A 24272-nucleotide genomic window follows, 5' to 3' on the forward strand; every position below is an offset into this window, starting at 1 on the left:
TTGGAAAACAACAGTAGCCAAAGCATAGATACGTGCACAGGCTACAGTGTTATAATAGCTGAGAATTAGAATGACTGCAGGTGTCCATCCACAGCACAGTGGCTAAATGAATTATGACATGTTCATGTATTATTACTCAGGCATTCAAAGGAATGTCAGATTCAGTTACATGTGCATGGAAAAGTATTTGTAGCCTATCATTAAGTCAGCAAAGCAGATGCTAGGATAGGTGGAGTATGACCTTTCAAATTGTTTATTTCCTGTTAATGGAGGAATTGCACAAAAGTGCTAAGTAGGGATTTTTCTTGAATAAAGGAACTTGGGAGGAAATAGAGAGTAAGGAAAGAAAACTTTCATTTTCTACTATGTATTCATCTGTATTTTTGGATATTCTATAAGGCATGTTGGCTTTGTAATAAAGCCCTACATTTGCGGTCTTAGGATGTAACTCAGTGGCAGTACATATGTTTCACATGAATGAGGTCTTGGGTTTGACCCCCTGCACTGCAAAAACAAAACTAATAAAAACATTTTCAAATAGCAGAAAACAGAGACACCTTAAAGTCCTTAGTTATTACATATTAGTCTCAATAATTTTGTTCCTGTTTCCCCTAAGACAAAGAAAATACTTAATAGTTCTGTGTTGTTGTTTTTTTAAGTAGTTTAGTCCAAATAACTCAGTATGTCCAAAAAAAATTTATAGCTATTAGGGAAAATAACCCATGTAAGGAAACAAATGTTTCTCTTTAATTCTTTTTAATATCTATTTATTTCCTTTTGTTGCCATTGTTTTTTTATTGTTGTTGTTGTTATTGCTGTTATTGATGCCATTGTTGGATAGGACAGAGAGAAATGGAGAGAGAAGGGGAAGACAGAGAGGGGGAGAGAAAGATAGATACCTGCAGACCTGCTTCACTGCTTGTGAAGCGACTCCCCTGTAGGTGGGGAGCTGGGGGCTCGAACTGGGATCCTTAAGCCGTTCCTTGTTGCTCTTTAATTCTTAAAGAACCATAGTCACACTAGTGGGATATGAGGTGCGCCTATTGGCTTCTCACCACTTCTTAAACCTTGGATTCAGACTAGACACTCCACCCTTATATTCTGCTGTATTGGTCTAGAAAGTACATGGACGTTTTTCAAGATACTTACTGGTTTCTTATTATAACAGTTGCCAACCCTTTGCTGTGCTGTCATCAAAACAAAAGTCAGTCTAGTGTTAAGCTTCTCAATTTCCTGGAGATAGTGGTTCACCTTTTGCTGGTTGATGAATATATAAAACATACCCGTGGCTTCACTACGCTACCTTAAGTTGCTTTGGTTCACAACTTGGGAAACACTGGCATAAAGTAGTGGGCATGGCCTTGGATTTGGCCCTTTATTACTGTGTCCTCAATGGCTAAGCTTCTGTCCCTTTCCCCTTGCTGCTTCTAAATGTGAACTGTGGTGCAGATCTTACTGGAAACTGGAGGCCCTCAGGCCTGACTCATACCTCCTTTCTGCTTTCACAGCAGGAAACTTTATTTAGTTATCTTATGATAAGCTTCCCACTCTTTCAGCCTTTGAAGTCACTCTTTTAACTGAAAAAGTACTTGAGAATGTTCTGTTTGGCTCACTTTCTTTCCTTAGACAGCAAAGCTTCTAGAGAAAGACCACACCTCCTACTGCTAATGGATCCCAGATCCAGTACACAATGATGGCCCTCTGGAGTGAAGTCCTTGAATGTCACCTTCAGCAACAATTGTGAGAGGTCTCTTGGGTATGTTTGTCTCTTCTAGTATGGACGCACACCCCTGCACCTTGCAGCCAACAATGGGATCTTGGATGTGGTCCGCTACCTCTGTCTGACAGGCGCCAACGTGGAGGCTTTGACCTTGGTGAGTAGCACTGCTTTCTAGCAGGAGAAACGACTGAAAACTTTGTAGGCCTCAAGGGCACAGAGGAAGGTATTGCTTGGCAACTGCATTTTAAAGCAGACAAGCTGCTATTAGGCTTCAACTCCTCCACTGCAGTTACATAAACATTAGCCCACACAAACCCAGGGTAATATCTAGTTAATGTTTCATCCTCTTCTCACGCCTCTGGGCTTGCGGTGCCAGGAATGCCTACTGTTTCCCACTGGCCTTTTTTGTTTTCCATGTTACACAACAGTGCCTTTGCATTTATTAGATGTGTATGCTTCCCTTTTTCGAAACACTCACCCTCCTCTGGGGGGGGGGGGGACTCGGGGCTTTTGGGGAGGGATGTGGAAGGGACCCTGGAGTGTGGGGAACAGTTGCTGAGAGCTGTTCTCTCCTGTTTAGAAAGTCTTAACTTTGAGTACTGAAGTGTGTGCTTTGCCATTGGCAAGGCTTGGGTTTGACCCGTGGCATCACTTGGGAGTGTCACAGTACTGGCAGACATTGGGTGATAAGGTGTCTTTTCCTCTGTCCTCATCTTTCTGCATCTGAAAAAAAAAAGTCACCTCACAAGTGGTAAGAGCACACATGTGTGAGGCCTCAGTGCTGCAAAAGAGAAAAAAAAGTTTAGTTTTTTGTTCTACTTAATAATAATAATAATTTCTTACAAGTCATTTTATTGGGTGGGGCAATAATAGTTTACATCACACTTGTTGACATTATGAAACAAAAGATATGGATGATAGTAAAGATTGCTTAATTATTTTATTCATGTTGTAATTGCCACCAGATTTATCCCTGGGACTCTGAATTGCAAATTCACTGTTACCTGGGGACCTTTTTTCCTCCCCTCTCCCTTTTTCTATTTGATAGGACAGAGAAATTGAGAGGATGATAAAAAGAGAGACACCTGCAGCACTGCTTCACAGCGTGTGAAGTTTTTCTGGGGACTCCTGGCGCTTGCACAGTGCAACCAGGTTCACCACTACATGCCCACCCTCTTGCTGGGTGAAATATTATTATGAGACACTTTTGTAAACCATGGCAGGTCAAGAAATAGAACTTTGTTTCAGAAGCCTTCATGGCTTTTCGCAGTTGCTGTCTCCCTTACCGTGGGATAATCTCAATCTCTCTCTTACCCTGGGATAATCTCTCTCTCTCTCTCTCCCTCTCTCCCTCTCTCTCTCTTCCTTTCCCTCTCCCTCCCACTCTCTGTCCCCTCTCTCCCTCCCCCTGCCTCCTTTCTTCCCTCTCTCTACATATATATACTTTTTAATGAAATCAAGAGAGAAAGATACAGAGAGACCAGAGAACTCCTCAGCTCTGGGGACTGAACCTATGATATCAGAGCCTCAGGCATGATTTTTTTTTTTTTAACTCTATTTCCCCAGCCCTAGGGATAATCTCCACTCTGATTTCCTTTTCTACCTAAGTGCCAGCAGCTCTTTCAGTCTCTCTGGGACTTGACATTCTGTTGACACTCTGTCCTGATTTGGATGAGACTGCATGTTCCTGCTTCTCCTGCCTCTGCTTGCCCTCCTGCACTGCTGTTCAACAAAATATGGGAGCCAGTGGCCACATCCTACCTAGGATTTTATTGTGCTCCCATCACTCCGTCCTCCTGCCTCCACTGGCATTTCTGTATCACCTCCACAGTTACCAATCTAGAAAACTCAATTGCTATGCACTCCAATTTTATAGCTTTTGGGGATTTCATCGCCTTCAGGATGTGACTGATCCCCATGGTTCCCAGACTTGATTGTTCAATCAAAGGAGTGCAGTGGGAGGGAGATCTTTCTGAGATAACTGATATCAGAGTTGCCCCCTAGACTGATGGAAGCAGAATCCAAGCAGTAGAAATTTTTAATGAGCCTCAGTGATTCTAGTGTGCAGTGGATTTAGAGGAACTGCCAAATTAGGATCTTTTCTTACCATGTCAATAAAGGGAATAGGCAGTTTGACATGAGTCCTTTGTTGGAGATGTGGCATCTGACGTAATACTTAATTACGTCAAAAGGAAAGCCTTCTCCTTCTCCTTGGAGACATTTTTGGATTTTTATGGGGCCAGAGGGAGTGAGCTGTAAAGCATACCTCCTCTGGATAGTCCTCCATGCTTCCAAGGCAGCCAAAAGCAGTGGTTCCCTACAGAGGAGATTTTGCTCCCAGGGAACATCTGCCATGCTTAGAGACACCGGGTTGACAAAGTTGGGGAAAGGGAAGCACTACTGACATCTAGTGGTAGGTCAGTGAATGCTACTAAACACCCTGCAGCAGCACACAGGGCAGACATGAGTTATCTCATCCAGAATACGAATAGCGCTTGAGGTTGTTGTAAAGGTGCATTTTATGGGAAGCCCTGGATGGTTCACATTGTGACTTGAGTTGAAAAGTTGAAAGATGTGCCGTTAAACAGGTTTGAACGTCTGTAAATGTCCATGGGAATGTGTATGTGTTTGTTCATTTCTTCCTTTTGGCATGTGAACCTCCATGGTTCCTGTCTTCCCAGGTATAAGCTAATGGTGAGTACATGCTAAGCACTCAAAACTGACTCAGGCCCTGGTAGTTAGGATGCAGTCAATAAATGTTAGTCTTTATCGGCATTTCCATGGCATAGAGACAGATATGAATTCATCAGGTATAAAACTATAGCCCTGGGAGTCGGGCTGTAGCGCAGCGGGTTAAGCGCAGGTGGCATAAAGCACAAGGACCGGCATAAGGATCCCGGTTCGAACCCCGGCTCCCCACCTGCAGGGGAGTCGCTTCACAGGCGGTGAAGCAGGTCTGCAGGTGTCTATCTTTCTCTCCTCCTCTCTGTCTTCCCCTCTTCTCTCCATTTCTCTCTGTCCTATCCAACAACGACAACAACAATAATAACTACAACAATAAAACAACAAGGGCAACAAAAGGGAATAAATAAATAAAATAAATATTAAAAAAAATTATAGCCCTGAAGAAAGGGAGAAAAACTTTTACATAAAAGCAACCCTGAAGTGCTAAAGAGCCTTATTTCCTCTTTCTGTGTTCCCTGGAAATATTTCTTTTTTTTTTTCTTTTGGATCAAAATGGTCTGTAACAGCTAAGCCCTTTCTTTGAAACGCACAGTAATTACTAGTAGTTAGCTTGAAATGACTGTGGAGATTTGCCCATGAAAGGATTTATGACACTAGCTTGCACTAACTAGAATTTGGCATCTAATGACATCTTTATTGTCTTCCTAATTGGAAAGAAATTCAGAACACTGAGTAACCCACTCACTAATGAGGTGCCTGTGGGCCTTGAAACATCATACCAGTGGACCCCAAGACACTAAGGCAGTGCCCCACCCTGCTTCTTTTACTGAATAATCAATTGTAGTATTCTGTTGGAAGGGAAACCATCCAGGACATGTTTCCCCCCCACCCCCACTCTGTGTGCTTCTGATGACTGTTTCGCTTATTCCTGCTTCAGATGAGGAACAGAACTCTCTGTTGCAAAGAGAAAAACTAATGAATTTTCTCCCAACAGGATGGAAAGACAGCAGAAGATCTTGCTAAGTCAGAACAGCATGAACATGTAGCAGGTCTACTTGCCAGACTCAGAAAGGTGAGAAATTCTTTTTATCAGTCTGAAATTCTGATTGCTGTGTTTTTTCTTTCTATGACTTCTAAATTTTATTTCATGTGAGATAGAGTCTCACCCCAGAGAGAGACACACAGACAGACAGACTTCAAAACACCCCACTTGTGTACATGTAGCACTGAGGTTGAACAAGGAACCTCAGATATACAAGTTCTCGTGCTCTGTCAGCTAAACTGTTTCCCTTGGCTGGTTCAGTGTTTTTATTTTGTTTCCTAAATTATTTGTTTGAATAGTTTTTCTTTTCTTGTTACTAAAGTAACTTATTTAATTATTTCCTGTTTTTTTTATTGGTTTAATAATGATCGATAAGACCATAGGATAAGAGGGGTACAATTACACACAATTTCCACCACCAACGTTCCATATCCTATCCCCTTCCTTGAAAGTTTTCCTATTTTTTATCCCTCTGGAAGCATGGGCCCAGGATTATTATGGGGTGCAGAAGGTGGGAGTTCTGGCTTCTGTAACTGCTTATCAATTACAATTGCAGTTTGAGCCACACTCCCAGCCTGTTTCTATCTTTCCCTAGTGGGGCAGGGCTCTGGAGAGATGGGGTTCTAGGGTAGACTGGTGAGGTCATCTGCCCAGTGAAGTCAGGTTGGCATGAAAAAGCCATAAAAGTTGGTGTCTGAAAAAGCATTGATATAAAGCAGGACAAATTGTTTAATAATCAGGAACCTAAAAGTAATTCTGTGAAAACTTATGTCTTTTCCCTAAACTATAAGAGTGTACAAATGAGAGTGTGGACACACAAAAAGTGTTCCTGGTCCGTGTTGTACTTATCAGTTTGCATACATACATGACTTACCATTCAGATATTTGTATTAGGACTTGGAAGTCACTTGACCTTTTTACGGTTGCTATATGTGGGTGGTTTCTCTCTGTAGTAAGTGCACCACTATAGAGAATAAGTGGAAAAGCTAATGCTTAGTTTTGTTCATAGTGGTGGAGCTATAGAGCATATTGCATATGCTCTGGCTAATCAAACATCACTGCTCTAATGTGGAAGGAAAAAAGACAAAAAAATAAGTAAATGGAAGTGCGTGCCTTTCAAGCCTATATCCTAGTCTTGTGTATCAAGTGACTTCCAAATAATATGTTTTACACTTTATCCTAAAGGAGTAAAAGAATAGAGGGGATGAATGGGAGGTGTTACGCACAAGCGGAGGTAGATAGCATAATGGTTATGCAAAGAGACTCTCATGCCTGAGCCTCCAGGGTTCTAGCTTCAATCCCCCACAACTCCATAAGCCAGAGCTGAGCAGTGCTCTGGTAAAAAACAAAACAAAAATGAAGATGTCATGCACAAAACTATTCAGTACAATACACTATTTACTTATTGTAATAAAGAGATCCACAGACTGAGAGATCAGAGCACTGCTAATTGCTGTCTTATGGCAGTGTTAGGCACCTGTGAGACCTTGTTGTCTCAGGAACAAGAATCTTGCATAACTGGTATGCTATTTCCCTGGGCCACAATAACCTTTATAATAATATAGTAGTAAAAATAGAAAACTCAGTTGACCAGCAGTGATGTTCAGTAAATTATCATGCAGCAATAGAGTAGAATGCTTTTTGGCTATTAGAATAGTTTTGAAGAGGTCTTAGTAACAGGCATCTATTATGCAAACATGGAAAATATAAGTGGGGGGCCAGGCGGTGGCGCACCTGGCTAAGCGCACACACTACAGTGTGCAAGGACCCAGGTTCAAGCCCACTGGTCTCCATCTGCAGGGGGAAAGCTTCACAAGTGGCGAACCAGGGCTGCAGGTGTCTCTCTGTCTCTCCCCCTCTACCTCCCCCCCTTTCTCAGTTTCTCTGTCTCTGTCAAATAAATAAATACATTTTTAAAAAAGAAAGGAAAAAGAATGTAAGTGGTATTTTGCAACTATAATTATTTACTTCTTTTAGTATTGTTGCATTTTTCCACATTTCCTATAATATAATATCATTATAATTTCCCCCCAAAATAAATACATTGAAATATAAAAATATGGGAGTCGGGCTGTAGCGCAGCGGGTTAAGCGCAGGTGGCGCAAAGCACAAGGACCGGCATAAGGATCCCGGTTCGAACCCCAGCTCCCCACCTGCAGGGGAGTCGCTTCACAGGCGGTGAAGCAGGTCTGCAGGTGTCTATCTTTCTCTCCTCCTCTCTGTCTTCCCCTCCTCTCTCCATTTCTCTCTGTCCTATCCAACAACGACAACAACAATAATAACTACAACAGTAAAACAACAAGGGCAACAAAAGGGAATAAATAAATAAAAGAAATATTAAAAAAAGAAATATAAAAATATTTATCTAATTTAGGTGCTTTTAAAAAATCTATTGTCAAAAATAAGCTCTTAGACATCTCTCACAGAGGTTCTATCATTTAACCAGAAATGTTCCTAGGTAGGGAGTTGACAATTAACTTTCACTTTTCAGTTTCCAGTTGACACATGGTCCTGGTTGAGTGGGGTGGGGGAAAGGACATACTGTGTAAATAATTCCTTTCCTGGTTCTGAAGCTGACCTGCAGTGATAATTCATCTTCACACCCTTACCCTTTGGAATCTGTGAACCTAGCCACAAGGGCGCTGGCCAGACTGATTTCCACAGTGACTGCAGGGATTTAACCTCTCCCTTACTGGGGCTACTCTAGGAAAAAAAAAAATGTCTTTTGCCTTTTTCACACATTCTTACAGGAAATACATAAATCACTTGCGGGCTTTGTGTTTCTCCTTCCTTTGCTACCATAAACTGTCTCATTGTGAGCCAGAATTTGGACTAAATAGACAAGGAAAACCCCAAACGAGGTAGGCCCTAGATTACTTTCAGCCAGTCTTAGCAGTATCCTCATCTTTAAATTCTCTCCGTTTGAAGTGACCTGTCAGTCTACGGCCATACCATCCTGAACATGCCCGATCTCGTCTGAAGTGACCTGTCAGTCAAACAAAATGCAATCCAGGCCAAATTAGTTCAGAGGCCACCAGTTTGTAGCCTCTCACTCTTGCTGAACTTTATAGTAGAGAGCCCTGTATTTGAGTGTAGTTTTATGCATATAATCAAAGTATTGAGTTAGAAGGACAGATTTAAACCACCTATTAGAAGTGTAGCATTGATGCTGATACTGATAATGAAAAGAAATTGAAATGCAGTCTGCCCTTTGCACCGATTTCATGAGTATCCATGGAAAGGGTTAACTTGACTGTTACTTATTAAGATTCTGTTTGATCCACTGCTTAAAAAAAAAAAAATCATTAGGACTAATACCTTACTAGGCCTAAGGCATTTCTGAATCGGGTGTGTTCAGGTTTCCCAAAATCCACAGAGAACTTCAGCCTATATACCAGTCCTGGTGCCTTCCTTTTAATCTGCGCACCAGCCTTATTCTTCCCAAGTGTTTGTGAGCAAAGCAACATAACGGATGACTCTTCTCCCAACTATCGAGTTGTAGAAAATCCAGTTACCATATTCTTTTTTTGGCTGGGAGTGTTGCTTACTTTCTTTAAAAAAAAAAAAAAAAAAACTGTTAGACCAGTTTCCCATGTGAAGGTGCAGCACTCTGACCCAAAGAACTCCTTAGTACTTGGGGACAAATCTGTATGTCGGTCAGTTACAGTGACAGGTCTAGAATAGTGAATAAATGCGCAGAACAAACACTGAACGCACACCCAACATGATAGCTAGAGTGGGACTCAGTTGCAGTACTAGGTAGGGGTTCTGCTGGATTGCTGGATGGGAGACTTCTCAGTCTGTCATCTTTTCTGTGTTACGTTCTTATTATTTCTCTCGAGAGCAATAAATAAAAGAAGTTTGCTCGGGTGATACTGCCAGTTTCAGGAAAAGGGAGGCTATTCCAGTTTTGGTGTCTAAACTGATTGCATTCTTGTCCAGCCCTAGTTTGGGATTTTCTTTATTTTCTTCCACTTTTTTTGGCCCTCTGTTTCTTGGTGCCTGGATTTTAAAAAGAAGGTTGGGAGGAAAGAGTATTAGTTTGTATTTTACAGATGAGCTATAAGTTTTCTTTAAAGAGAGGTCAAGGCAAAGAAAAGTCATTTTTATACTTTTAATTATAGATTTTATCACCCAGAATCCACTCAAAAGATTTCTGTCAATCTTCTTCTTTTTTTTTTTTTTTGGAGAGGTAAAATATATACGATAATGGTTGAAGTCACAAACTTAGAAATCAGATGACTTGGTTCCCAGTTATTCTACTTTCTAGCTGGGTGAATTAGCAAACTGTATCATTGCTCTATGCCTTGGTCTTTCATACTCACTTAGGGAGAGTATAATGCTACCTCACAGGACAGGTTGATTTGGATGTTAGAATGGTATCTGCATGCAGTAACCACTGTATGGTTGCTGTCACTGGCAAACTATAAGTCACTGTTTTGCATCCTAGGAAAGTTTTCTGGTCTCCAGTGGTGACTTCTCCTATGACGTAGCCTTCTCCTTTGTAGAGCAGATGTTGGGGTGTCAGCAAAGGAACTGTGGTAGGGTACCCTGGAGAGTCATTTTAAGTAACAGCCACTATGCAGTCCTTAATAATGTGTTACAGGCAGTGTAATTTCACAGCATCCTTGACATGGGAATGTTCCTGTAGGAAACCCAGACTCGGTGCAGTTAAATAGTGTGCTAATTAGTGTTGAGCTGAGATTCATCCCTGAAATAGAAATGTTTGCCTTCAGTGCTCACTTAGTGGGCTTGTCAGCCGGGTTCTGTCCTTTCCTTAGGTTGAATTCACCTACTCTGTGCCATGGAATAGATCAACACCGTGTGTGTGTGTGTGTGTGTGTGTGTGTGTGTGTGTGTGTGTGTGTGTGTGTGTGTTGGTATTGTTCCCTCTAGCTGTCTTCTAGATTTTGTGTTCACTAAGAACTGATCATTTGTTTGTCTTAGTCATTGTTAAAGAGATTGCATCTCAGCTTCTTGACGAGCCAAGAAGGGAGGAGTTGTCTGCCAAGTATTTCTAGCCACAGCCCATATTTGACTGAACAAAGTCCTAAGATAAATGACTTCTTGGGATTTGGGGGTACCTGGTACTGGGATTGGTTCTGGAAAATGACTGAGGTGTATAGTAGCATCTGTAGAGAGTGCATTGGCGAGGGCCTGTAGTAGGTTGCCTCCGAAGCTGGTCATCACTGTAGAGGACATCAGGAAAGTAGATTTCTGTGTGAGTGTAACATGGATCATCTGTGGGAGAGATTTACACAGGGGAGGAGGAAAGGCACAAGAGTAACTGATACTTAGGAGCATCTCATCGCCAGTTTTCCTCCTAGTCATTTCTCCTTGATTATTACTCAGTGTTTCTCATTAGGTCACTGCCTGCATTTTCTGTTCTTGTAAGACTGACCCAGTTCAGCTCACTGTGATGTGGGGAGAGTGGTGTGCTAGAATCCCATGCATCTCCTCCATGTGTATGTTCTGCGCCATCTCATTGAGAACTTGAAATAAGCCTTCAAAGCATTCATATCATAGCACTCAGCAAAATACGACATTATCAGGACCCCATGCCCTGCAGTGATTGGGTTTACCACACTATTGCTTTGGGGTTCTGAAATCCCACAGCTACACTTTGGGTTCTAAGTACCAGCTTCTTGAAAAGGGGAGCTTCCTCCATCTGTTTTCCCCTGTGTCACCCCTCACCATTAAAAAAACTCCAGCCCTGCCAGGAACTGCGCTGTTGCTTAACCAAATGCGGTTTTCTCTCTGGGTTAATCAAGGGAAGGAATTCTTGTAGTGACTCGTTGGAGGGGATTGCACTTCGCTTTTGCATCAGCACACGTTTTTTGTTATCACTGCTATCTGTTTTTATCTGATTTTATTTTGTTTTATTACCACCAAGGTTATTGCTGGGACTCAGTGCTGGCACTACAAATCTACCACTCCTGGCAGCCTTTTTTTTTTTTTTTAAGCTAGGACAAAGAGAAATTGAGAGAGAACTAGGATATAGAGAGAGGGAGAAAAGATAGACACCTGTATACTTGCTTCACTGCTTGTGAGGTGAACTCCCTGCACGTGGGGAGCTGGGGCTCAAACCTGAGTCCTTGCATTTAACTGGGTGTGCCACCACCCAGCCCCTGCTACCAGTTTCAGGGGGGTTGGAAATTGGCTCATGCTAATTTTTTTTCTTCCTTTTTTTTTTTTCCGCCTCCAGGATTGCTCCTGGTGGTCATCTTTTTCCATTGTTGTTGCTGCTGCTGCTGCTGCTGTTGTTGGATAGGCTCATTCTAATCGTATTTGACTGTCCTTCTAAACAAATTTTCTATAGTCTTATGTGAAAAAAATAAATGTTTTTCCTAAGCCTCGGGGAGAATGTTGAAAGGTCTACATAAGTATTTGTGAAATGAGACAAAGTTGTGAGTTTGCCCAGAATTTAAAATACCACCAGTAAACTGCATTTGCATATCCAGACTTCCTGTGCCACCCTTTCTGTTGCTAATTGCTACCAGCCAGTCGTCTCTCCAGGCTCTTGTCCACCTTCCCCAGATTGCTGATGTTCTGCCACCATGGCTGATGGGAAAGCGAACAGGAAGGGAGAAATCAAGCATTCACTCACTCAAGGAATGTCTAAATACAATACAATTACCAGTTAATCCTCATCTTAAAGTTTTCCGCAGGGTATATATATCCCAAACTGCTCTAAGTACCAGAGAGACCATAGTGTACAAAAAAAGGCAAAACAACCCCCACCCCCGAAATCTAGAAGGTGGCAACCACTGGCTTAGGAGCCAAAAACAACCTGATTTTTGTAAAGAAGTTCTTATTACAGACACACCCCTTCGTTAACTATTGTCAGTCACTGTTCTGGATAGTCACAACAGACCACCCTAGACCTTTCTAGAAAGTCTTACAGCCTTGGGTAAAAGTCCAGGAGCTTCAAGAAGGGTGAAATGAGAAAAAGTGTGCAAGAGGGTAGCAGTTCCTTTCCATTGGCTGCTCAAAAAATGTGTCTCTTCTGAAAGAACAAGAGAGAGGAGCCCAACAGAAGAAGGTCTGAGGGATGGGTAGAGGCAGTGGTGAATGCAAGAGGAGAGAGATTTGCACAGGAGATGATATCACAGAATGATTCCCCAGTTGGTACTGCAGTGAAGGTCTGTTCCAAGTTACCAATTTAATTATCATTTCCAACCAAGTGATTGAACAGTTGCATTTTAGGAAAACTTGACATGTGTGAAAACTTGCCTTCCAAGAATCCTCTAGATCATATATAAATATGAACACCAATAATTCTTAAACTCAGACTTTTTGTCTTATATAAATGTCAGCAGACAGTAAGAAGTTGGGGCAGACCCAGGAGAATTCTTTTTTTTTTTTTTTTTTTGCCTCCATGGTTATTGCTGGGGCTTGGTGCCTGCACTACAAATCCACTGCTCCTAGAGGCTAATTTTTTTCCCCTTTTGTTGCCTTGGTTGTTTTATTGTTGTGGTGGTCATTATTATTGTTACTGATGTCGTTGTTGGATAGGACAGAAAGAAATCGAGAGAGGAGGGGGAGAGAAAGATAGACACCTGCAGACTTGCTTCACTGCTTGTGAAGCAACCTCCCTGCAGGTGGGGAACTGGGAGCTTAAACTGGGATCCTTTCACCAGTCTTTGTACTGGTCCTTGCGCTTTGTGCCATGTGCGCTTAACCTGCTGTGCTACCGCCCGACCCCTCCAGGAGAATGCTTACCTCTCTGACAAGCTTGGGGACACCTAGCTGTCACTGTCAGAAGCCTCAGTATCAGAAACTACCAAAAAAAAAAAAAAAAAAGTTTGCAGATTTCCAAAATGCCCACAAAGGGACAATGCTGTTCCTCTTAAAGAAGGCAGTTCACCTTTCAGAAACAGAATAAGGGGATAGGAAGACTGGCCCCTTCAGGAAAGTCACGAGTTTGTTTTGTAAGTTACCTGGGTACTTAGTGGAAAGGTAACAAAATAGTGATTCAGCCAGAAAAGACTTAGAACTGGAAACCGGCCCGTTTAGGGCTGGGATCACATTGAGACATGAGGCACGCATGTCCCTCTACACTGGACACCTGTGAGTCTGGTCATTATGACAGCTTCTTTTACTGAGCATCCTCCTCAGCTATGTTGCACACCTGGAATGAATAGAATGTGGTGTATCAACTGTACCTCAAAGTTTTTTAAGAGAATGTATTAGTGAACAGGCACACATGAGTGTACATACACACACACACACACACACACACACACACACACATTAAAAGCAAGCAGAAAGGAAGTGGGCCTGGATTTTAAAAAATTTTTATTTATAAAAAGGAGTCGGGCGGGTTAAGCACACGTAGCACAAGGACCAGTGTAAGGATCCTGGTTCGAGCCCCAGCTCCCCACCTGCAGGGGAATAATCGCTTCACAAGCAGTGAAGCAGGTCTGCAGGTATCTGTCTTTCTCTCCCCCTCTCTGTCTTCCCCTCCTCCATTTCTTTCTGTCCTATCCAACAACGACAACATCAATAACAACAACAATAATAACTACAGCAGTAAAACAAGGGCAACAAAAGGGAATACATAAATCAATATTTTTTTAAAAAAAAAAAAAGGAAATGTTGACAAGATTATAGACTATAAGAGGAGTACATTTCCACACAATACCTACCCCCTCAGAATTCTGTATCTAATTCTCTCCCCTGATAGCTTCCCTATTCTTTATTCCTCTGGGAGCATGGACCCAGGATCATTGTGGGTTGCAGAAGGTGGAAGGTCTGGCTTCTGTAATTGCTTCCCCGCTGAAGATGGGTGTTGGCAGGTCAATCCATACTCCCAGCCTGTCTCTTTCCCTAGTGGGGCAGAGTTCTGTGGAAGCGGGGCTCCAGGACACATTGGTGGAGTCCTCTGTCAAGGGAAGTCAGGTTGGCATCATGGTAGCACCTGGAACTTGGCTGAAAAAGAGTTAAGATATAAAGCAGAACAAATTGTTGACTAATCATGAGCTTAAGGCTGGAATATTGCAGATGAAGATTTGGGGTGTCTGTTTTGGAAAAAGCTAGTAAGTCTATTTTAGGAATATTCCAAGCGACCCATGACTTTACTAGTTTTTGCCTGAGCCTATCAGCTAATATGCAGGTGGACCCAGGTTATTGTCTGGGTAGATGGTGTCATAGTTAGACAAAGGACTAGAAAGCTGGATCAGGGATCAGGTGGCACACCGGGTTAAGCACACATAGTACAAAGTGAAAGGTCCTGCACAAGGATCCCACTTTGATTCCCCCAGCTCCCAAATATGGGGAAAGTATGTAAATATTGTTAACTGTAAATCCCACTGATTTGATCTGGGGCCTATATTCTGCACAGGAGCCTTTGTAACTTCTGCATCCCTGTAGGTCTGAGCTTGCTGTCTGTGGTCACGTGGGCCTGGATTTTAAGCCATGAGAACCAGCATTTACAGTTGAATTGGGCCTCTCTCTTTCTCTAACAGGCCCACTGAAATATATATGATTTAGGTATAATTCCACACCATTCCCATCACCAAAGTTCTTTGCCCTTACTCCCATCTTATAGTACCCACCGTAATTCTCCCAAGGTCATAGATAGGGTTGTATATATATTTAAGTCTTTGTGTTTCATTTATCTATATTCCACTTATAAGTGAAATTATCCCATAGTTTCCTTCACTTCCTTCCTTACCTCACTAATGATAATCAATGCAAGTCCCATCCATTTAGTCCCAAAGCCTAACCTTAACCCTGTTGAATAGTACTCCACTGATTATATGTCCCATGACTTCTTTTTCTTTCTTTTTTGTATTTATAAATCTCAAAATAGTCAATTTTTTTATTATATTTTTAAATGCCCTACCCCACTTTACTTATTTTTCATAGAGGTCCCCTCCCCAGTATTTTAACCTTTTTTTTCTTTTTTTCTTTTTCCTTTTTCTTTATTGGAGGACTAATGTTTTGTACATGAATAACATTTCTCAGTTTTCCACATAATAATACAACCCCCACTAGGTCCTCTGTCATCCTTTTCCAGGACCAGTTGCCCCCCCCCCCCCGTATTTTAAACTTTTAATCAGGAACATGAAAAGCCACACACCAGAGAAGCACATGAGCCATTTGGGCAAAGACGGTTGTCCCCATGTGTAAACTGATGCCCGGTTTATTAACTTAGATGACCCTCTTTCCCTTCCTTTCTAAGCCACACCTATACCTATTACAGGGTGCCTTTCCTTTCCCTATTCTTTCTCAGATAAGGCACTAACTGGCTTTCTTTCATCTGTTTTCAGGATACACACCGAGGGCTTTTCATCCAGCAGCTGCGACCCACACAGAACCTGCAACCAAAAATCAAACTGAAGTTGTTTGGCCACTCGGGGTCTGGGAAAACCACCCTGGTAGAATCTCTCAGGTGTGGGCTGCTGAGAAGCTTCTTCAGAAGACGGCGGCCCAGGCTGTCCTCCACCAATTCTACGAGGTTCCCACCTTCACCCCTGGCTTCCAAGCCTGCAGGTAGGCAGCTTCCAGCCCACCTCTGTCTCTGTAGTGGGTTATTTGTTTTTTGTGTTCTCTTTGCTCAGGGTGTCGGGTGAGTGGTGATGTCATTTTGGTTGCTTGGGTTGAAGCAGTCTGGATCTACTATCACTGGTGGTAAGTTCAAACCCGAGTATGGACCTTATGTTCATGTTCCCTTTTGACCAGAAATAACGCTGGTGACAACAATAAAGTAAATAAAACTTTTCACTGATGTGCATGGAACAAGCCCCTCTAAACATTGACTGAAAGATGCTGTTATATACAATGTACTTGATAACTATTCTGGATCTAATTTGATCAAGAATCTCCTTCTGGATTCATCCAGATGAGGAGAATTGAGCAGAGGAAGACTAATGGAAATATTTTTTCCTGAAGGGTATGAGTGAGCAGCTGATAAAAGAAAACTTTCCCTTTGGGAGTCGGCCGGTAGTGCAGCAGGTTAAGCACACATGGCACAAAGCACATGGACTGGCGTAAGGATCCCGTTCCAGCCCCCGGCTCCCCACCTGCAGGGGGTTTCGCTTCACAAGCGGTGAAGCAGGTCTGCAGGTGTCTATCTGTCTCTCCCCCTCTCTCTGTCTTCCCCTCCTCTCTCCATTTCTCTCTGTCCTGTCCAACAATGATGAGATCAATAACAGCAATAATAATAACCATAACAACAATAAAACAACAAGGGCAACAAAAGGGAAAAACTACCCTTCGGGGGCAGTGGATTCGTGGTATAGGTACCGAGCCCCAGCAATAACCCTGGAGGCAAACAAAAATAAATAAAGAAAGAAACTGGTCATTGTGCGTGGAAATCCACACACTCTACCGAGTGTACCACTACCTGACCTGGAGAAGTTTCATTTGTATATATTTTTTTAACTTCTAGTTATTATTACTATTACTATTACTATTACCACCAGAACACTGCTCAGCTCTGACTTATGGCAGTGTGAGGAATTGAACCTGGGGCTTTTGGATCCTAGACATAGAGGCATGAGAGTCTGCATAACCATTATGCTATCTAACCCCACCCTATTTTTTTTTTATTTTTACTATTTTATTTATTATTTGTTGTATAGAGACAGAGAAACTGAGAGGGGAGAGGAAGGTTGAGAGGGAGAGAGAGAAAGAGAAAGAGTGATGCCTGCAGAGGGTCTGGGTGGTGGGGTGGCACACCTAGTTGAGCACACATGATATATTGCACAAGGACCCAGGTTCAAGCCTCTGGTCCCCACCTGCAGAGGGAAAACTCACAAGAGGTGAAGTGGTGCTGCAGGTATCTCTCTTTGTCTTTCTCTATCTCTGTCTCCCCCTTTCTCTTAATTTCTGGCTGTCTCTATCCAATAAATACATAAAGATTAAAGAGAGAGAGAGAGAGAGATACCTGCAGCACTGCTTCACCACTTGTGAAGTTTCCCCCTTGCAGGTGGGGACCAGCGCCTGGGACTTGGGTCCTTGAACGTTATAACGTGGATTAAGCCAGATGCGCCACTGCCCAGCCCTTAGAAAAATCTCCTGTACAGGACAGTGTTCCTTTCATTAGACCAGGTGAATCACCCTCACTGTCATCGGCACAAAGAACAGCCATTTCTCATGGGGTGGCTGCTTCTAGTGTTTACGCAGCAACCAATTCCAAGGTGCCTTTCTGACTCAGCTATCAAATTCCTATGGAGAGGCAATTTGTTAGCAGAGAGCTGTTAAGGAGGAAATTGCTACTTTATTTTTAAATCCCATGCAGCTCAGTTCTTTAGGATCACGTTAGTATCCAGAGCATGCGGAGTTTGTTACCAGAAGCAACTAAAAGGAGAAAACCTTCAAAATATCCTCACTTGTGGGATCTTTGTTTTCTCTTTCAAAAACTTTGTTGTCTGTGGCTACTTGTCTAATACAAAGTCTGGGGATTTATAAAACAGGAGACACCACCAAATGCTGGAAAGACCAGAGAGAAGGAAGAAGAGAGGGCTGGGGTGATAGCATAATGGCTATGCAAACAGCCTTTCGTGCCTGAGACACCAAAGGTCCCAGGTTCAATCTCCAGCACCACCAGAGCTGAGCAGTGCTTAGGAGACTCATAGGGCTGTGGAGACAGAGTTAGAATCAGACCTTCCTCCTTGTTTATAATCTTGACCCTGTGATAGAAATAGCATTACAACAGAGCTTGTGACCCCGTGTTTAAGGTCACTAATACTGAATGTCAGGGGTGAAATTCAGCCCCAGAGTTGTGTGATCCAAACCAGGAACAGACCAAGTTGCTTAATGCCCAGTGGCACATCTACTCTAAGGTACGGATGAAGTTTTTGACAGCTCCTGCAAAAGATTCAATCTGCCGTTAGATCCAGACCTGTCAGAGGCCAGAGAAGAGCCAGGAGCTGTGTTCAGAAACTCTGCCCTTTTCTTGCCCAGTTTGGGATAAGCTAAAGGATAAACCACTAGCAGAAAGCAACTCACTGGCCACTTCATGGACCTCGTGAGTCAGCATTTAGTGAATTTTTGACCTAATAGAGGATACTAAAAATCGGGCTCAGAGGTATCATGCTGAGTGGGAGAAGCCAAAAGGAGAAGAATGAATCCCAGGTGATCTCATTCATAGGTAGAAATTAAGAAGCAAGGGCAGTAAGGTGAAACTTAGACTGGGTGTAGCGTATTGCACCAAAGCAAAGGACTCTGAAGGCGGGCAAGAGATGGGATGGGGGGGTAGTAGAGTCATAGGACATTGATGAGCTTAGGGAAATATCTTGCAGACATCTGTCATAGGGAGATTAAGAGGTTGTACCTATGTGTCAACAACTATGCTGTAAGCCATTAACACCCTTCTCCTGTTTCCTCCTCTTCTTCCTCCGTTTTCTTCCTCCTCCTCCTCCTCCTCCTCCTCGATAAAGCTGGGAGAGGGCCACTGGGAGAGATGGGACTGGAGGAACACATGACCTCTAGGAAATCCCATGGATGGGAGGGATGGATACAACTAAATCGAAAGAGAGTGTTGCTTTGTTTTGCCCTTGGAAGTGTCTAAGAGGAACTTCTCTTGCCTGCTCTTGCCTGAGAGAAGCAAATGAAGGAAGTCTTTTCTGACCCGGATGCAGTAGCCGTCTTCCTCAGGGCTTGCCACTTTTCACCACTAGGGGCCAGGATTTAACAAAAAATTTCTTCCTTCTATGATTCTATGCATTCCTGTGAAATTGTCATTTTACATTTCAGTGCTTCCCAAGTTTTCTACTTCTATTTAATAATCTATTTAAAAAATTATTTATGCATTTGTTTTGGATATAAGCAGTGAAAAGTTGAGAGGGAAATAGGTAGATGGGGTGGGGGGAGACCTGTAGCACTATTTTATCACTTGTAAAGTGCCCCCCGTCACACACACACACACAGACACACACACACACAGACATACACAGACACACACACACACAGACACACATACACACACACAGACACACACACACAGAGACACACACACACAGACACACACACAGAGACACACACACACACAGACACACACAGACACACACACACAGAGACACACACACACAGACACACACACACAGACACACACACACAGACACACACACACACAGACACACACACACAGACACACATACACACACACACACACACACACACACACACACACACCCGTGCAGTGGGGACTTGGGACTTCAGTCTGGGTCCTTGTGCCCTATACTCTATGTGCTTAACCAGGTCTGCGACCACCTGACCCAAATTAATTTATTTTTTAATGAGAGAGAAATAGAGAAAGATACAGAGAGAAACCAGAACTCTGATCCCCTATGGCTCATGGTGCTGGGGATTGAGCCTGGAACCTTCAAGCCTCTGGCACGAAAGTCTTCTGCAGAACTATTATGTCTCCTTGGTCCTCAGTTTTCTACTCTTTTTACTCACTAAAGTAAATGTATTTACTCTTCCTGCTTTTCTCCTTCTTGGTCCATTTCCTCAGTTATTCCCGATGCCTATGTGCTCGAAACTACGATCTTTGATCTTTAAAGAATAATCTCTACCAGGCTGGAGAGTAGCTCACCTGGTTGGCCACATTCATTACCATGCATGCAGACCAGCTGGGAGCCCTGGAACCACAGGAGAGTTGCTATGATACAGAGGAAGTTCCAGTGCTATAGAATCTCCCTCTCTCTCCCTCTCTCTTTCCCTTTCTCACTCCCCCTCTCCCTCCCCTTCCATCCCCATCTCTGATTTAAAAGCCCTCCCCGAGTGGGAAGACTGTCCATGTGCAAGGTCTGAGGGACCAGAGTAAATAAATCAAGGTTGACTTTTGTGTTTGGATCACCCGTTTTAAAAGTCAGGGGTAGACCAAGGGAAATAATCACTTCTTTAGTGCCCTGTATTATCTTTTGGTATTAACTGCACATCTAAGGTACTAACAGAATGGTAGAGTTGAGCTCACCAAGTCAGTCACCTGACATACTTCTAGAAGCCTCCACCTCAGTCCATGGAGTCCTTACCCAGAAGCTGACACACCAGCTCTGCCTTCACAGTGCTATGCAGAGAAGGGTGAGGAAATCACAGTGTTAGTGTAAGCACAGGGACTTCTCTCTTCCCAGATGCAGTTTGGGGAGCCTAAACTGATTCAGTTTTTTTCCACTCAAGTTCTGCTTTTTATTTTTTACGTAGTATTTCATTTTTTTCCCCCCAACAGATAGGCTTCTTTATGTCCTTTTAAAATAAATCAGTTTGAAAATTACATCGAGACTAGAGGACAAGCTCACTGGGTAAGGTGTGTGCTTTGCTATGCCAGCAGCTCAGGTTAGAGCCCCAGTACCACATGGAATGGTGTGATGGCACCAGAGGAATCTCCTATTCTGTAGCGTCTCTCCTTTTGTGTCTCTGTCTGAATGAAAAAGTGGCCCAGAGTAATGAAGTTGCACATGTGAGGCTCCAACTCCATAAAAACAATAGCAAATCACTAATATCCCTAGTATAAACGGAAAACCAATTCCACTGCCATAAATCAAAATGAATGCATTGGACAACAAACAGTGTGACTCTGGCTCAGTTAACACGAGCCACTATTCAGCCCCTCTTGTTTAGAAGGGAAGATTATCAAGGAAAGTTGAGATACTAACTACTTAGTGTCACACATGGTGATTTGCCACCGAGACAACTGAATCTTCTTCAAGGAAATCCCTTAAAAAGAATAACTTGGGGAGTTGGGTGGTGGTACAGCGGGTTAAGCTCAAGTGGCGCAAATCACAAAGACTGGCGTAAGGATCCCAGTTCGAGCCCCTGGCTCCCCACCTGCAGGGGAGTCACTTCATGGATGGTGAAGCAGGTCTGTAGGTGTCTTATCTTTCTCTCCCCCTCTCTGTCTTCCCCATCTCTCTCCATTTCTTTGTCCTATCCAACAACGACGACATCAATAACCACAACAATGTTAAACATCAAGGGCAACAAAAGGGAAAATAGATAAATAAATATAAAAAATTTAAAATAAAAACACAGGAAAAAAAAAGAATAACTTGGAGCCAGGTGGTGGTGCACCTTGTTAAGCACACATGTGCTCACCTTCAGGGGAAAGGCACTGCTGCAAGTGTCTCTCTGTCTCTCTTCCTCTCTATCCCTCTCGATTTCTGACTGTCTATCCAATAAATGAATAGATAATTTTAAAAATTAAAATACATATATATATATATAATAGCATAAATTTCTCACTGTGTAGTGTAGTTCAGTATTATTGAATGCCACAAACTTCTTGTGTCTTAAATTGTGTTACATTCAACCCAGAAGCATTTCTCAGGGCCACAGTAGGGATTTTGATCAAAGTTCAGAGTTATGGACACAATTCAGTGGAATATGTTAGAGTTGGCGAGACATCTAGGGGCTGGGGCTGGAGGAGACTCTTAAGTCAGAGATGCAGCTGGTATCCAGGAAGTAGCATGGACAGAAAAGTGTCTTCCTACAGGCAGTGGAGGGTATGGTAACTTGCACACAGCATATAAATGTGTGAAATTATGCCTCAGATATCTTATGGCTATCAAAGTGAACATGGATTGGGCATGTGTGTATTGTGTCAAAGCAAAGGACTCTAGGGAAGGAAGAGGAGGTAGAATAGAATTGTGGGGTTCTGGTGCATAATGAAATTATATTCATATGCCAATGTCTGTACTGTAAAGCATTAATCCCCTTTATGAAAAAAAAAAGTAAAACACTGTTGTCACTAATAATAAAAGTTGAATTAAAGATTAAAAATAAAGAAAAGTGTCTTCCATGGGTTAAGGCTAATGAGAGGCAAGTGGAGTGCAGTCCTGCAGGTGGGATCAGCTTCTTGGAGAAGAGAGCAAAGAGAGATGTGGGGCAAATAGAAAGACACGCTGTCCCGGGAAGCATTGCACACACAGGAAGGGCACTCACAGAGCCCCAAGCTGAAGCAAGCGTGAGTGGGACTGGAGAGCCGGTTCGAAAAGGACAAGGATGGGAGGGAGAGCAAGCCAATGCCGCCTTCCACCAGTTCTGACCTGCTTCCTCTCTGCCCCACAGTCTCTGTGAGCATCAACAACCTGTACCCGGGCTGCGAGAACGTGAGCGTGAGGAGCCGCAGCATGATGTTCGAGCCTGGTCTCACCAAAGGGATGCTGGAGGTGTTCGTGGCTCCATCTCACCACCCGCACTGCTCTGCCGACGACCAGGCCACGAAGGCCATCGACATCCAGAATGCCTATCTCAATGGTATGGCCCACCCTTCCCGAGTGGAGAGACCCCAAAGGTTCTAGTCAGTTTGCTAAGGGAACCTGTGCTGGCAGCGTCAGCCACAGCTTCACAGAAGATGGCAGGAGAGCGAGCCCACGGTGGTGCTGGGAGTGAGTCAGGACTGAAGTGCTGGGGCTGCATGGTGGTGCACCTGGTTGAGCGGACACATTGCCATCCACAAGGACCTAGGTTCAAGCCCCTGACCCCCACATGTGGGAAGCAGTGCTGCAGTTGTTTCTTTCTCCTTCTCTGTTTCCCCCTCCTCTCAAGTACCTTAACTATTATCTTTTTTTTTCCTCGTTTTTTTTTTTTTTTTTTTTTTTTTTAATTAACAAAACCATAGGGTAGGAGGAGTACAACTCCACACAATTCCCACCACCCAATCTCCATATCCCACCCCCTCCCCCGATAGCTTTCCCATTCTCTATCCCTCTGGGAGCATGGACCCAGGGTCATTGAGGGTTGCAGAAGGTAGAAGGTCTGGCTTCTGTAATTGCTTCCTCGCTGAACATGGGCGTTGACTGGTCGGTCCATACTCCCAGCACTATTATCTCTATATCTCGTTCATATCTATTTATAATACTAACACACACACACACACACACACACACACACACACACATGCATGTGTATGCACACTATGGAAAGATAGACATGTGTGAGTATACAGATACTTAATTTTCTTTCTCAAATATTAACACAATCCCTGTGAAATTGTAAGCTTAACTTTGGTTAAATGATGACTAAACTCAACTTCCTCAGGTGAGGAGGAGACTGTGTGGGCTGGTCAGAAAGGAAAGGCTGCCTCTTACATAATGATATAGTATCCGGTTAGTAGTTTTTAAAATATATATATGTATTTATTTATTCCCTTTTGTTGCCCTTGTTGTTTTATTGTTGTAGTCATTGTTGGATAGGACAGAGAGAAATGGAGAGAGGAGGGGAAGACAGGGAGGGGGAGAGAAAGACACCTGCAGACCTGCTTCACTGCTTGTGAAGCAACTCTCCTGCAGGTGGGGAGCTGAGGGCTCGAACCAGGATTCTTAAGCGGGTCCTTGTGCTTCACAGCATGTGTGCTTAACCCGCTGCCTTAGCGCCTGACTCCCTGGTTAGTAGTTTTTTATATGAAGGACATGGATAAGGCTATGAAGAAGTGAAAGAGCCCTGAGGCCCCTGGCAAAGGAAGAGTTAAAATAGGTTTCAAATACTTGGAGGGGGGCGGCAGATGGCACCTCAGGTCTTAGATGAATTCTGGGACACAGAAGCAGGCCCTTGAGTTTCAGGAACTGAGAGTCACGCCTGGGGCACAGAGGAACAGTGATGGGGGCAGGGATAGTGGGAGATGGGGACACACCTCATCACTGTGAGTGCAGGCTCGGCTTGCTCCTGGAGCTCTGAGAACACTCACCTTTTGGAGACTCGAATGTGCCTGGGATTTGGTTCTAACTATTCAGACCAGCGGTTCTCAATGTGGGGTCCCTGACCAGCAGTAGTAGCAGCATCTAGACACATCCTAGATCTGCTGATGAGAAACCCTGGGGTAGGGCCAGGAGCCCCTTTACAGAAGCCTTCTATGCAATCTGCATTCGTGCTGGAGCT

General features: G+C 43.3%; 1 protein-coding gene across 7 annotated transcripts in view; it reads left to right on the forward strand.

Annotated features, from left to right (window-relative positions):
* Nucleotides 1-24272, forward strand: part of DAPK1 (death associated protein kinase 1) — a 205484-nt gene that overhangs the window by 170420 nt on the left and 10792 nt on the right. For all 7 annotated transcript variants that reach the window (XM_060200469.1, XM_060200466.1, XM_060200465.1 and 4 more), the window contains exons 18-21: nucleotides 1776-1874; nucleotides 5400-5477; nucleotides 15722-15944; nucleotides 22464-22652. In XM_060200469.1, the coding sequence (XP_060056452.1) occupies nucleotides 1776-1874; nucleotides 5400-5477; nucleotides 15722-15944; nucleotides 22464-22652 (589 nt within the window). The remainder of the gene's footprint in view (nucleotides 1-1775; nucleotides 1875-5399; nucleotides 5478-15721; nucleotides 15945-22463; nucleotides 22653-24272) is intronic.

This window comes from Erinaceus europaeus, chromosome 10 (assembly GCF_950295315.1).
Source record: "Erinaceus europaeus chromosome 10, mEriEur2.1, whole genome shotgun sequence".
Classification (NCBI taxonomy): Eukaryota; Metazoa; Chordata; class Mammalia; order Eulipotyphla; family Erinaceidae; genus Erinaceus; species Erinaceus europaeus.